General features: G+C 36.7%; 1 protein-coding gene across 4 annotated transcripts in view; it reads right to left on the bottom strand.

The window, feature by feature from the left end:
* The window catches only part of LOC149546218 (alpha,alpha-trehalose-phosphate synthase [UDP-forming] 1-like), a 241,184-nt gene that overhangs the window by 85,723 nt on the left and 139,005 nt on the right, over nucleotides 1-16,456 (bottom strand). For all 4 annotated transcript variants that reach the window (XR_016353669.1, XM_089791062.1, XM_089791063.1 and 1 more), the window contains exon 10: nucleotides 12,325-12,512. Coding sequence is in view for 3 of the 4 variants with exons in the window: in XM_089791062.1 (XP_089647188.1) it covers nucleotides 12,325-12,512 (188 nt within the window). In the remaining variant the exon portion in view is untranslated. The remainder of the gene's footprint in view (nucleotides 1-12,324; nucleotides 12,513-16,456) is intronic.

The following is a 16,456-nucleotide window of genomic DNA, read 5'->3' as shown; positions in this document are numbered from 1 at the left end:
TGAAATTCTCTAATCTTTCTCTTTGGTCTCAAGGCAATTCAGTGAACAAATTTTTGTCTATGAGCAAAAAGGTCATTTTCTAGTAACATGACCACTTTAAAATAAGAAATTATAACACTTTCACTATCCAATGCCACTTGGAGACACTTAGGGTTCGATTTGCAATTGAGAGGGGTTATAAGGAGATAGAAGCTTCATTCTAAGATCATCTTTTGCATATTTGACAACTTGTTTATGAATTTGCTCTGAATGGGTGATTTCTAGTCTAAGACGCAAACCCCAGGTTAGTGATTGGCTGAGACATAGCCCTCAGCAATCTTTGGTACCGAATCTCTTAGGCATTGTGCGTGGTGATTAAGGACAAAGGCATCAATTCTCATTGGGGTTTCGGCGTGGCATATCATCTTTCTAGTTGGGACATGGTTCATTGCAGCTTGTGGGACACCATTTGCAGCAGATACACCACATGGTGTATAGAGTATTGCTTGTATTCACCTCCAAATGTATGTTGGATTCAAGAACAATCTTCACCTTCTAGTTTGACATCAAATTTGTATGTGAGCTTTGGAAATCCATTGGATTTATTGCTTGGCTCTATAATTCAGACAAATCTGCCTGGTATGATTTGCAATAATTCTGATTTTTTACTGAATACCTTATTTATTTCAGTCTTGTTTCATGCTTGCTGTTCCCTATTCCTTTCTATGTTATAAAACCATCAAAAACAAACAAAGCTTTTTGCACTTCTGTCTAGTTGTGCAAGAAAACATTAATAAACAGGAAAACAAATTTAGAAAATATAAAATTACAGCAAATCAGCAGAAGAGATCCATCAGAGATCTTTCAATGATTTAAGTTGCGATGATGCGATGGAAGTCAGCTATGCGGTTTTCACATTGTCGCACTATCACAAATGGTTAAGGCTAACCTGAGGTTAAGGTGGCGAGTCTACGAAGTTCTTTAGCACAGCATCACATGGAGTTAAGAGTGATCCAAGGATGGCTATGAAGTGGCAAGAGCCTTTTGTTGCACTCTCGCAAGCTTTCATCTGCAATTAAGGTTTTCAGTTACGACACCGCAAAACAATGATAGCAGTTAGTTTTATGAGGTTCGCAAGGTTCCTACAATTAGTGTGCTAAAGTGATTTTAAGCTACCAAGTAGCGATAAGGCATGAAATGAAGAGGTCGCAGTTTTGCAAGGCCATGCAATTAACGAAGATTTTAAGTTGTGAAGCTGTGAATAGGAGCAAGCACGTTCAACAAGGGAAGAAGAACAGGTTAAGTTGCGAACATTTCAAAGATATGAGGCCATGTGGCGGGTTGGATAGTTGAATGCAATCGACTTGATGACATTGCTGAGCTGGCATGGTCGTGAACACGGAACCAAATAGCTCTTTGATGGTGAACAGATCCTTTTGATTGTGTGCAATCACTTTTTTGGTGTTCTCCATGCTTGGTAAATGCAGATTTCCTCCTACCACCGCAATGGTTATCCATCTACCAGCCACAGCAGTTATGGCCGCCGTTTCTGTCTCTTCAAGGCTTGATTTGCACGCAAAGATCAGATTTTCTGCATGGAGATGTGCATATGACCAGATTTCCTTTTTGATTCTCAGTTATTGCTCTCCTCTTCAGTCTCAACTCCAACTGGTTGGAAATTTGAACTCAATGTAACATCAGAGTTATGCCTAAACTCTATAAAAAGCAGTAGTAAATATGTTTTAGAGGTTCCTCTCTGCTTGTATTTTGCAATAGCATTATGCTCTACAACTTTTGCCTTCCGTCAATGAAAGCTCTATTTCTTACCTCTTCTTGTTATTCACTATATGTGCATGCTCTTGCCTTGTTTTGGATGTTTCTTTCTAGTTTCTAAAGGTTGTATGTTGTGTTCAATCTGTTGATGATTGTTGTACTGTGAAGATGTCTTTCCCTTTAGCATTTGATCAATTCCAAACCTGCATGTGAATTCTTTGAAGGTAGACTAGAGTCAAGATCTGTGTATTGGAGTGTCTCATTGATGTTTTATGCAGTTGTGGGAAGAGTTGTAACCATTTCAATTAGGTGCATCACCCCCCTTTCCCTTTCAGCAATCTACTTTCCTGCATCTCCTTCTCTCTTTTCCACTCAAGCGATAGTTAGGTGTGTCCTGATTATAAGGAAGTCAGCCTTCTCCGAAGACTCAATCTCACAATTCAAGTCCCACAGCTTGGAGATTGTTTCCATGTTACACAAGAATGCTTGAGGGTCATACCTCAAGCAAGGGTCCAGACATTTGTGTATACAAGTACTAATTTTACACTTCATGTTGGAAAGTTCAAAAATACAAGACTCCCGGATGATGTTCTCCATGATCGCATATCTGAAATTACTAATCACAATCTTCTCAAGGGAACAAGCAATTTCACCTTATAATAATACTCCTGCTACTACAGTTTTGAGATTGATGCTTACATGGATTTTTGCAAACCCATTCTACATAGAGAAGACTCGATCTACTCAAGGAATCTACGACCCCCAATTTATTTGTCACTCCAATCATTGGCTATAAAATGCTAGGTTACCAGGCTTGGAAACTTGGCTTTGTACCATGTTAATGTTTCATCAGATGTGGACGTTATAGTATTTTCAGATTTTCCTATATAATATGTTGTTGAGACTTGTTTGACACTTCTTGATTTTGGTACCTTTGAAGTCATATTGTATCAAATCTACATACATACATACATACATACATACATATATCAGTGGAGACATGTCCAGGCATGTCTTTCCACCAATCATAAACTAATGTTAATTCACATGTGTTGGTTGTTAATTAGTATTAAGTTATTAACAACATGATTAACATTAATAGTATGAACAAAATTAAAAACATATTTAATATCATTACTCATGATTAATAATACTTATTTGAAATTCAATTTCAGCCATGTCGTATGTATCCCCCTACTATTCCAAGGGGGGGCTAATCTACCGACTATAATTCCCACCCGCTACCCAACTAGAATTAATCAGCCAATTAATTGAGCCTCGTTAAGATGGGTGGATCCTTCCATTAAAAATAGTGGGGGTAGGGGGATCCTTTTGTTGCATACAGAGGACCCCTATAGGTGGGGGTTTGTCAGAACTATATCTAGAATGGCTACCCTTAGAATAGTAGGGGCGACCCACTAGGTGGGAGGACAATGGCTGGTCAACACTAGCCTATAGAATGGTAGGGTCCCCCCACCTCAGCAAGGCTATCCATCCTTAATCCATTCATATATTATCCAACAACTTTTGAATCTAATTGACTATGGGTCCCTACTATTCTATGGGAGTTTGTCCAGTGATAATCATTCCTTGTCCGAACACAATGAGAGCAAGGGGAGCAACTTTTATTTAATAGTTGCTTCGGATTGGATGACAATTTAATTAGGACTAATAGTGGAAGGCACGCAGCATGCACCGCAAGTGCCCCGCCCTTGTATAATCGAGGGCTTATATTATATTCGGGAGGGTAGGAGCTCGCCTACTTGTTTTCTTATTATTTATTAATCTTGTATTATGATAACCAATAATCATCACAAAATATTGAAGGATAGAGATCAAATGCTCAAGGTCGATAGGCCTCTTATGCATTTGATTTCATCGATAGGAATAATCCGATCAAAGCTACAAATGATTAACAAACTCAACTGCCAAACAAAAAGAGGGGGTCCCCATTTGTGATGGTGTAATGGTGTGAGAACCTCATAACAGGACCAATTGAAGAAGCATCACAAACGAGCCGCATTAAGAAAAGGGGATAAACCACAACATGCCAACCCCATATTCAAGCCCCACCATAATATCATCGAGGCAACACTAGGGATTTTCAGTACAAAATCTCTAAATTTTTCAACTTAATTTACCTCATTTCCATCATAGATGGCCTCAAAGCTTGCCACATTTGTAAATTTTTCAGCCAACGGGACCCATCCTGCTTGATACCCACAACCCTCCATAGGAACTCCTTTACAACCTTGACCCACCTACGATGGCATTCCAAATCATGAGTACCAAGCCCAAGATAAAGGATTGCCTAACAAATTTAGCCATTGGTTCAAAAAGCTTCCATACATCATCAAGTTAGTAGATATCTATCCCAAGTTTAGTGAACACCACCAAATCTCTATCATCAACAAAGATGTCTTCCTTGAAGACCAAGAAAACTAGTAGCAATGCTTGTATTTGTTTTCCTCTACAATGTCCATCACCAAGGCAAGGAAGCAAGAAGAATTGTGAGTATTAATCCTATGTCTATTTGTAGAGTGCAAAATCTCCTTGCCAAGAAATAACCTAATGGCCTACATGGGTAGGACAATGCAGCATTACTTATAGCCTACTTGGATACACTCGCCACAAATTTTCCCCAAAAGAGATAATTTGTAATCATAGATCTCCAAATTAGCATGAAATTCCAAACACAAGAATCTTCTTGTAATAAATCATCTAAGTACTAAGTCCCACACTAAACCCACCTAATCCTTATAAGGAGGCTCTAATCAGATTTACCTAATCCCCTGATGAGAATAACTCTCAGTTAGGCAACCATCATGTTAAGAGTGCCTTCTACGGCTTCTAGGATCTCTATTAATGAGTGAATTAATTAACAAATACTTGGTAGAGATCCCACCTCTAACCAAGCCTCTTGTCTCTAACATTTGCATATGATTAACCACTACTATATATATATGGTGCACCTAAAAGATTCTCTACAAATCTCTCTTTGGTTTCCAATTTGGAATCCCGACATTCAATCAAGAATGCCCTCTAATCTCTGAGTTATCTCAAGTGAAACTCGACATTCTAATTAATGCCCTATACCAAGTTCTTACTTGGTCTCTGTGAGAACTATAAAGTTCTCATCTCAAGCATGATTATCATCTTTGATTATAAATCTTATCTACCAAATGATTCATATTCATTTATGATACTAAAATATTGAATGAACATCTTTGGTTCCCTTTAGTTCTGCACTATACAATCCTTCACAAAATATATACTATTTTAGTTCTCAACATTCATTCAAAATATATATTATTTTAATTCTTGGAGATTTCAATGCTTGAATTAGAGATCTTCAGACTCCTTTGCATGATCATGGTTCTGATTCGAACTGCACTTTTGAGCTAGACCCGACTAGTATGGGACTTTAGCGCACCTCGGAGGATGTTCTTGGACCACTCTCAGGATATGGCCCTCACCTCCTCCAGCTCTGTGAGTCTTCCGATTTGTTGATTCTAAACAATTCATCCTTCCTTCCTAGATCGGACCTCTTTACCTGTTGGCCGCACTGTGGTGGTGCGAGTGTTGTTGACTATGTCATTTCCTCTCTTTCCTTCATTTCTTCCATTCATAGTTTCACCATTTCATGTCTCCCCTTGGCTGATCATGCTCTTCTTAGCATTTTCGCTTGCAATTCACCCCACCCGTTGCGCTCTTTCCAGCCTTCTCAATACCCGGCTAATACCGTCTCCTTTCCTACTCGCTTTCATTACCCCAAGAGTGATGGTGAGCTCTTTATTTTCCACCTTAGGAGACTTCTGACACCTGCAAGTTTTGGTGAGTCGCTTGCGGCCTCTGACATGTATGATTTACTTGCCTCTGCCATGTGGGATTCTACTCTTCTTTCTATTCCTCACTGCTCCCGTCCCTCTCAGAAATAAGCGTCAGAATACTTGTCCTATGAATAGATGGTTTGATACTGATTGCAAAGCTTTCCATTGCTCTGTTCGCATTGCCTTCGAGACTTAGTCCTCTGCCTTCACCCATCTGCGCCTTTCATACCTCTGTTTTCTTCACCACAAGAAACGTTCTTTTGCTTCTTTGTAGTGCAAAACCCTTTGCTCCACACTTATTTAGAATCCCCAAATCTTTTAGGTACCTTTTTTCCTTGGTGCTCCCCCCTGTCCTCCACTCTTGACTACCACTCTCTAACCTCCCATATCATTACGCTTTATGACATTCCTGGGCAGCCACCTCTTCACTCCACTCCACCCCCATACTGCCATTTGTTCACCTACTCCAGTATTATTGAGGCCATCAGATTGTTGAGATGCAGTAGAGCAACGGATGAGGATGGTTTCCAAGCAGAACTTTTCAAGCTTGGTGCTTCGGTTCTCGGATCTTACCTTCCTACACTCTTTAATAGAGTGGTTTGCACTAGGTTTCCTGATTCCTGGTCTAGACATGTGGTTTACCCTATTCACAAATTTGGACCTGCTTCTGATCCGAGTAACTATAGGACTATTATGAACGGACATACTTTTGCTAAACTTTATGCCACTACTTTGAATACCATGTTATCTAGTGAGCTTGATAGAAGAGGTGTAGAGCTAAAGGGCAGGTTGGTTTTCGAGCAAATTATCAGACTATGGATCATGTTTTCACGCTATGGGCTATCATTGAGGAGGCTAGGCACTGCTCCCAAAAGGTATATTGTTGTTTTGTGGACTTCCGTAAGGCTTTCGATTCTATACCTAGGTTGGCCTTATTTCAGAGACTTCGTGAGATTGGGATCTCAGATATGTTGCAGACTGCTATTATGAGGCTCTATGAGAAGGTAACCGGTAGGCTCAGAACGCTGGAAGGCTTTTCTGTTCCAATTCAGAGCACCATTAGAGTGAAAAAGGGTTGTCCTATTTCTACTATTCTGTTTGGCTTATATATTAATGAGTTGGAGGATTTCCTTGTGAACTCCTCTCAACCAAATGATGGGTGTTATTTGCATCAGGTTTTGATCTCCATTCTCCTTTTTGTTGATGATGTGGTTCTCTTGGCCTCTTCTCCCAACAGCTTGCAAAGACTCCTTGATGGTTTGGCTTCTTTTTGTGATCAACGGCAGCTTGTGGTCAATTTGTTTAAGACCCGGGTTATGGTCTTTAACTGTTTAAAGACCTCTCATCTTCATTTCTTCTTTCAGGGTCAAGAGGTTGAGATTATCCCCTCTTATATGTATCTGAAGTTCTCAGGGCCGCACTTCAGCTTGAGACCAACTATTCAGTCCAGAGTTAGTAAGGGCATGGATTCGCTGGCTTTGTTAGAAAGATAGTGCTTCAGGCATCACTTCCAGGATATTTTGTCCAAGTTGTCCCTTTTTGATTCCTTGGTCTGTCCGACTATTCTCTATGGCTTGGTTGTTTGGAGGCCTTCTCTTATTGCTTCTGATTGGGCTTCTATTGAGCGAGTTCAGATGTTGATGTTACGGCGTATCATAAGATCTCTCAAACTCACCCCTCACAGCATTGTCTTAGCTGAGTTTGGAGCTCATCCTCTCAAACTTGCCACCATTTTTGACTTGATTTGGTTTCTTCATCGGCTTTGTGGTTTTATGGATTCGGGTGTTGACCGGCACAAATACTCTTATCTGGCATATTATTCTTCTGTTGAGATTATGAGATCCGACACTTCTACTAGGTCTCATTTTTGGTACACCCAGGCAACTTCTCTATTGGGTTCAATAGATATTGAGATAGATCGTCTTCCTCCTTACCAGTTTTCACTTGATGCTCCTGCTCATCTTCTCCCCTCACATCAGGAGTTGAATGAGCATGTCAGACAGGATATTTATAGACAGTACATTACCACTACCTAGAGTAATCCCCCAGGAGGGCTGCTACCTAAGATGGCCTTCTATGCTGAGCATTTTCTTCAGATTTAGGATGGTTTTATTGTTCACCCTGCTTATCTCTATTAGTGTTGGAATCATACCTTATGGTTTTCTTTAGGCTCTTTCAAAGTTGGCTCTCACCGCCTCTAGGCTCGAACTGATCACCATATGGATCGAGTTGATCAAATATGTTAGTTATGTACTTTGGCAGAGGTTGAGACTGAGATCCACTTCATTTTTTGATGTCCTCTTAACTATGAGATCAAAGGGAGATTTTATTGCCTTTTCAGAGACTGTTCTTCTCTGTCGATGTTCTTCAGCTATATTGATCAGCGGTGTATTGCAATTTATCTTCAGGAGGCCACCCACCTTTGGGAGATTACCCTGCAATCTTTTATACCTCAGGGGCGTACTTCAAATCAGCTCATTACTGCCTTTTTCTCTCCCTTGTTTCCTTCATGGGGTTTGAAAAGGCCTTCCAATATTTCTCATTCCAGATCGGTTAGACATTGAACCAGTCTCTCCAAGCAGCGACAATCCTACAGTGGTTCTACACGGCATTCTAAGACTTTGGATTGTTCACAGGTTTACCCCTCTATTACTGATTTCTTTGTGACAAGAAAGGACCCTTAGTCCTTATCTTCCCTTCTCTCTTATTTTGTTTCTTGCTTTTGTTTCTTCTTAGTCATGTTTGGTGCTTTTGCTTTGGCCAGCTCTTCTGTTTGTATTCTCAGTCCCATAAACCTTATTGATTTTTCGTGGACATTAATATTATTATCTTATCTTATAACAACATTCATTCAAAATATATCTTAGTTTATTTCTTTTACTTTTTGTACTCAGCCCAACCCTTTTGGGTATGATTGTTTTCTAATCCTCCCATATTTTATTTGTCATATATGTCCTTCAAAAAAATCACAGCCCTTCATAATCGCATTCCTTCTGAAAAGTCACAACACATCATAATTACAACCCTTTCAAAGAGTTGCAACACTTTATAATTACAACATTCTTGGATACTCTTAACAATTCATAATTACAACCCTTTTGAAGTGTTGCATCCTTTCATCATTTCAACCTATTGATAAAGTACCTTCCTTATTTTCTTTTCATTCTTTTCCTCTTCCATTAATCCTTATTTTTTCCTATTTTTTCCTCCTCTTCCTTCCTCTTTCAAATGAACTCTCCTTTTATATCTTAATTTGAAAGAATCACCTCTCTTTATTACATATGTTTTGACTTTTCATTAGATTTAGTTAATTTATATAATTCTATATTGCATCAGTTATTTTATGTTTATTATCATTTATTATTAAATCTTGTTTAGTAAGGTAACATAGTTCTATAATATTATCTCTTATAGCTGATTTTATTTACTTATTCGTTCATTGTAATCTTATTCTTATTTCATTATTTTGAATCTTATATTAAATGAATTATATATGTTATTATATTATAATAATAATAATTTTTTATTATTTCTTGTTTTTATATTTTAATATTAATTTGAATACATGATTTTATTAAAATTATTTATATAATTATTATATTATCTAATTATTATTAATTATACCTTAAAATGGGGACATGAAACTATTGGAGGAATAAAAACCTTAAGGGCATTAGTTGGATTATCATTATTCAAATATTGGATAATATATATTTTCCTACATATTTCTCTAGCTTGCTTAAGGTTGTTTAAGAATGGATCATTCATGAGACTAGATGAATCCCAACTATTTTTTTGTAGTTAAAGTTCTATATCATTTTTTTAAATAAGGGTAAATGCTTTTAAACTAGAGCTATGAATCGATGAACTCACAAACGAGGACCTCATCCCAACTTAAACTTACTTTTTCGACAACATTCAATGGTATAAATAGGAAACCCAAAATTGGCACATGGCATCCTCAACTTGTGATGCTTCACTTGATCTCACATAGTATCTAACAAAAAAGGTCGCAAAGCAAGAATATTATGAGGAATAATAACCTACATTGAGTATGAAATTTTTCTAGAACTTTCTTTAGTGCTTTCCACTAGTGGGTCAAGGGAATAGCCCACAAAATCAATCTCTAACTTTGGAAAAGAATCCATCATGGCTACCATTGCTTCACTGCTTATCTTTTTTTAACTAAATCTTTTTCTTAGTCCAAAGAAGGGATTTTTTTCATCTCTCGTGTAATTGAAAGTTTCACTAAAGCACAATTATACATCTTGCCCAAGGCTTCATGCAATATAATATTTGAAGCAATCTATAACTCATCTTTCCCTCAACCCTTAATAATTGTTTACTATAATTTCTTCCACTATACTTAATGTACAATGCATCAAACCAGGGTCTGCAATTTTTACACTACTTCAATTACTTGTCGATACCATATCCCTATAGGCAAAGTTGAAAAATTAAAATCCTAGCAACAATAAAAGGAGCAAAAAAATTAAACATTAAGCCCTAGTGCTTAATAAGGACAGAAAGGAAAAATAAAATACTAATAACTTTGAAATGCTAGAACATAAGAAGAAAGATAACAAATAACAAAAAGAAAAAGAAAATACTTAACTTGAAAATCTAGTACTAAAATCTTCAAATTCCATGATCACTAGGATCAGTGTTACAGGACTTGGCAAGTCTCGGGGCGAACCTAGAAAAACGATTGCCTCGGGCTCGGCCAAGTATCTGGCCAACTCAGGGCTGACTCGGCTGACTCACTAAGTCTCGTCAGGCAAACTCGGCTAGTAGTCAGCGTCCGAAAAGGACAAAAAAATTAGTTTTTTATTATTTTTTTATTTATTTTTTGGTATGTTAACATTCTAAAGCATAAGTTAGACCTAAAAAGGTCATTCTATCACTTGCAAACACAAACAATAGAGAAAGAAGAGTTGAGGGAAGAGTATTGGGGTTTTGGGAGATAAATTAGCAAGTCGGTTGGCTCTCATCTATTAGTTGTTGATTGTTTGTGCCACTTTGTAGCTTGTATATAAGCATTGAGAGGAGTTAAAAGAAACATTTGGAGGAGGTTCCTTCAAACTTGGGTTACATTTCCATTTCTGGAGCAAATTTGAAGAGGTAAGATACATTTTTTCCTATCTTCAGTAATGAAGACTTGGAGTGGGTTATTTAGCTTGATTGAGAGGCAGAGGTAGCAAAGGAGGCTAGAGCAAGACGAGACCCAAAGCAGGACCTAGAGGCCGAGAGTGATGGATCCAACTCTGATGATGAGGATTATGAGGATGATGATGAGTATGAGGATGAGGAGGATGATCATGTCACTGAGGTTCAACCTTAGCCACAGGGAGAGAGGATGGTTCTAGAGGCTTCCATGACCTATCTTAGGCATACTCGTAGGAAGACATAGGCTACTATGAGCCTTTCTTTTGATATATGTTTTGAACTATTGATTCCATGGACCGCATATTTCATGGATATTGACATATGGTAGACATTTGACAGTTACACTATATTTCAGATTTCTATTATGTTATTCAGTTTAACTTTATGTAATTTCTTTCAAAAGATCGCATTTATATTACGTGATATATGAAAAGTTGTATATGTGTGCAAAGTAGCTTCTATTAATCTCAATTATTGTGTATTTGATATTAATTGGCTAAATGATGCATGAAAAAAACTTAAAATCCTTAAAAATCTTTAAATTTCATGCATTTTTTAATTTGCCGAGTCCGGCCACCAAGGCTGAGTCCAAGCCCAATTTGGGCCTAACCAAATCTGAGCCAAGTCCAAGGCTGGTAACACTGACAAGGATCAATCAATGACTCAAAAATCAATGGAAATTTATCAGAGTTAAAGGCACAAATGCATAAACAAGAAAATGACCAAAAATGAAGGTTTCCTGTTGCATATCGATTTTTCCCGCCCACAAGCAAGTTTTTTTAAGTGTAGATGGAAAATCTGCAGCAAGTAAAAATATAATACTTTCAGTCTTGAGTAGTGATTGGTGGTGTAGTTAGTTGTTCCGAAAGGTTGTCTGTTGCTGGCAGTTGGGACAAGTTTATATGGATATTCCACACACATTACACTTGGAATAAATGATATATCTTTCTACCAATTGTATGTGTTATATTTGCATTGCTGTGTTCAATGTTCTATGTTTACATTCATATTTACCACATAGACTCATGCACTCACCATAAGGAGTAAACATGCAGAGCCTCAGTGAACTGATGAGTTTTCAGGTATGTATCCAATAAGCATTTCATAGTAAGTTTTACAACAAACAACTTTCTGAGCATTACTTGTAAGTACCCATGAGTTGGTGAGTAAGTTGCTGATTTTTAAAACTATGAGTGTAAAAGAATTCTTCGCTGGTAGAAGCTTGGGTGCACAGGCATTTGCTGCTTGAACTCGATAAGATATAGAATGCACAGCATTAATGCAAAATTCTCATAATATCAAGATTGAACTTGTAGATATTTCAATACCACAAATACTTCATGCTGCAAAGTTTACTTTCCCTGGCAATCAACTAATTGTTCACAGTTAATGCTTTGTTCTATCTATTTTCTATCAAACTACATATATTAACATTGAAAAGCAAAAAGGTCATGATATGATTTATCCTACAGTCTCATTTGCAATCAGTTTGTATGTGGAAACTTCATACACTATGATCCCCTAACATGAAATAATTCATTAAAGAGGATCAACAGATATTCATTTATTTATTTACCTGACAAAAGTCTCCGCCCACTCCTGGGCAGTGTGGTGTGTCACGTGTTCAAAGTTATGACGGTGTCTTTCTTCTCGCTCTTCAGCTGACATATTTAAAGCATCTCCTATTGAAGCAGCAACTTCAGTAATATTCCAAGGATTCACCAGTATTGCACCGGCACCAAGAGATTGAGCAGCGCCAGCAAACTGCAAGGCCAAATATTTACCAAATTGCAACTTATATTATTCTAATCAAAGACACAAAAAACATTAAGCATCTTGATTTAGGATGCAGACAATCATGGAAGAAATTTAACAGCATGGAGTTATATAACTGCAAAATCAACTTCTAAAAAGCGTAGCATAGGATAACTGCTGAACAAAACTTCAGATCTCAAAGTCCTCTGTACAAGCACTATTGACTCCCCAAAAATACAATGAGCTAACACTGTAAAAGGAAAGTAAAAAACTAAGAAACAATAACACAGTGGAATAGGTGCAAAAGAGAATTGGAAAAAAATAGGCATACATACAAGTTACGGAACAATTATTTCAAACTTACAAATCTCTCTAAATTCATCCATGGACAGATTTTATTATAGTTTATAAAGCTTCACCCAGCATTTACAAATCCTTAACAACAAAAACCGCAAGGATCATTTCCAAATAGTATTGACTCCTCTAAAATACAATAAGCTAGCATTCTAATAGAAAATTAAAAAACTAAGAAACAATAATCATGTGAAATAGGTGCAAAACAAAATTGGAAAAAATAAGCACACATCTATCAAGTTCTGGAACAATGAATTTCAAACTTCAAACCTCTCTAAATTCATCCACGGATAGATTTTATTATGATCTAAAAAGCTTTGCCCAGCATTTACAAATCTTAATAATGAAAGCTACCAAGATCATTTACAAAAGGGAAAAAAGCAACATAAATGGGCACTTTAAAGTCACCAATCAATTATTAGAATAAACATAAAGACAATTAACATATATATATAAAGGCTCCAAATGCTAAGTAGACCTCCAAGAACAGCAATGAAGTGAGTAGCATAAAATAAGTTTATATTGCTCCTGGTAATGTGAGTGTTTTAATTTGTCACTTAATGATGGCACAAAATAAAACAATAGATAAGGAAATTGCCTTTTCAATTTTGCAGACAAAGCTCCCTCATTTCATCTATTACTTCAATCTAAAACACTAAACAAGTCTACAACTCAACCTATACGATTTCTTCTTTAAGGTTTTGAACAAAGATGAAATGACTGAAGTGAAATTGACCTATGTAGAGCGTAATAAAACAATAATGGAAAAAAAGTTTCTACTAGGTTTGGGTAGTTAGGTAGTGAGGGGATGTGTTGGTTGGTCTTCCTCACCAACCGACCACTATTTAAGAACATTTGGAACATGAATGATGTACTTGTTTTTTGGTAATCAATAATGAAAAATTGGTTTCCCTTGCCAATAATGGTATATTTATCATTGGTAACGAATGCTTATATTGATACTGGTATCGTTGAATTTTTAATACCCTCTCTGGTAACCATTCTACATTTTTGGTGCCATTGCCTAAGTCCAACTTAGTGTTCATATGACAAATAGGATGGAGTAATGGGCAAACCATTCCTACCATAAGTACAAGTCACAAATAGTGATGGAGAAGAGGAAGAAATAACAAGGCAAGGTCAAGTGATACTAGACATGGTGGTAGCCTGGGAAGTTTACATCGACCAATACATACGAAGGGAAGGCCGAGAGAGAGTGGTTTAAGAGAGCATGGTAAGGGACAAACTTTCGATGCCACCAGCAGTGTACGAAATCCTTTGAAAATACCTTGGTTACTAGCGAGAAACTTGGGTACGAGTGGAGGAAGAACAAGCGAAAGTCTAAATAGAGAGCAGAAGACAAAAAGTACTCCAACAGTTTGCTGAAAGAAGTACTCGTGAATTCCAAATGAGAAAAGGCTAAGAGAACAACAAGACACAAACAATTCATGCCCTTAATCTGAAATAAGGACCCGAGGCGAGTACAAGAAGAAGAAACAACAGGGGACACTGCTCTAAGGCAGATTTTGCATACGAGGGAGCAAGAAGAAAGGTGTAGTTGTCTCAAAAGGACTGTTAATCAAACTCAGGCGCCAAACCAAAGCAAAGAAAACTTGATTTAAAACACTATAAAGGCATAGCCAATTTCACAATTTCAAAAGGATAGGGAAGGAAAGAAAGGTGGACAGACCCTAAAACACTAGCACAAGGAGAATATCGTCCTACCCAAGAACAAAGCTCTAGTCAGGAGGGAGAACTTCAGAGGGAAAAAGAAGTATTTGGGCTAAGTACTCAAGAAGTAATGCCGACAAGAGGGAACGGTAGAGCACACGATTATATTGAGAGGGGGGGATGAATCAGTATAATGACAAATTAGCCAAATTAAAACTTTAATCACTAAAATAATTAACTTCAAATACTGAAATGAACAATTATGAACATGAACACAATAACACAAAGATTTATGTGAAAACCCAATGCAGGAAAAAACCACGGAAAATAATTGTGTTTATATAAACTTGTCCTTTTACATAGATTAGTAGGCTTCAACCTACTTGAGGCTCCGACCCCAATGCTTATGACCACTGACTCACTGGAAGCTCCAACTCCCACACTTCGCAGATACCAACCTAGTGGAAGCACCAACCCCCACTGTCAGTTTCGTGAGCATCAACCACTGCACTCAAACTGCTTCTCCGCCTTGGCAATGTTTCTTACTCAACTGATGATGGATATGATAACTGTAAAGTTTCTATATAAGAAGTGTAACCAATAATGTAATAGTTATTCTTGAAATATTCTTCTCTCAGCAATAAATCATACAAGGCAGTAATGTAGAGGAGCAGACTTAATTGTTTCTTGTGTGTCCTCTAACCTCATCCTTACCTCATCTTTATATTGCACTCAAGAGGCATGTCCTTAGAAAGGAAATGTCTCCTCCCAAGTCCACCCAATATAATTAATGAATATCTTTGCCAAGATCAGCGTCTTCAAGGAAATATATTAGTTAGTAAAGATACTAACCAAAACTATGCATAAGAACACTATAATATCTTCCCAAGATAGACATCGATTAAGTTAGATTAAATAAGAGGCCAATCCCTTTAAAGGAACTTCATGCTTTATTAGAACTGTACGATCTGTACAATCAGATCAGTATGAGATCAAAGTTACAAAATTAACAATAACCGCACAATTTCTCTTCTTCAATCTGAAACTTATCTCAACATGGATTCTTTTCTTTCAGCATGTATACACTCCTCTCTCTTCTAGAAATCAGCCTTCAATGATGAAATATCTTTATTTACAATATTCTTCTAATACATACATATATATATATATATATATATATAACTCTATTCCTGAAGTTAGCCAGTAACTTTACTCTTCCATATATATGTTTACAGTATATTTATATATATCAAATAAAAACCTGATCAACATATTTACTCTGCTATATGTATATACTCTTCTCCATTTACAATTCACACCTTATTTCTATGCATATATATACTTATACGTAAATCAGTTTTTACATAAGTATATTCTTTTTATTCTATTTTACTCTTCATTATTCTTTTTATTCTATTTTACTCTTAATTCACGGCTGACTTCTATCCACCAAGCACTCTTACTTCACAATCTTCTTACTTCCTTTACTCTGTTATTTCACCACTTACTTCTATATTTCAAATGAAGTCTCCCTTTATTTATATCTTCTTGTTTTATTCAGAAGTCACATCTTTTAAATTGAACAGATGTCTTTTCTTTAAGTATAATTCATTATATTTTTCAATAAGCTTTTAAGCTGGCAGTTCTTCGTAATATATCAATTACCTTATCTTCCATTATGGATCATTTATAAAGGGTCTTCCAAATTCATTTATGTCATTCGTTTTACTTATTGAGAACATCGTTCCTCTTAGTCAAACTATGTGATTTGGAAGTTTTAATACAATTCTACTTTCTCAAACTTTGATAGCTCCACTATATATTTTATTGCATCATATCTCATAATTGTTTCATCTTTTTGACCATATATCATTCAAATGCTTTGTCAAGCATAGACGCTACTTTTTATAGGATTTTGCCAAATTAAG

The sequence above is a fragment of the Cupressus sempervirens genome, chromosome 7 (genome assembly GCF_028749045.1).
Source record: "Cupressus sempervirens isolate cs-2001-9-10 chromosome 7, ASM2874904v1, whole genome shotgun sequence".
Taxonomy (NCBI): domain Eukaryota; kingdom Viridiplantae; phylum Streptophyta; class Pinopsida; order Cupressales; family Cupressaceae; genus Cupressus; species Cupressus sempervirens.
This window is presented reverse-complemented; position numbering and strand designations above follow the sequence as displayed.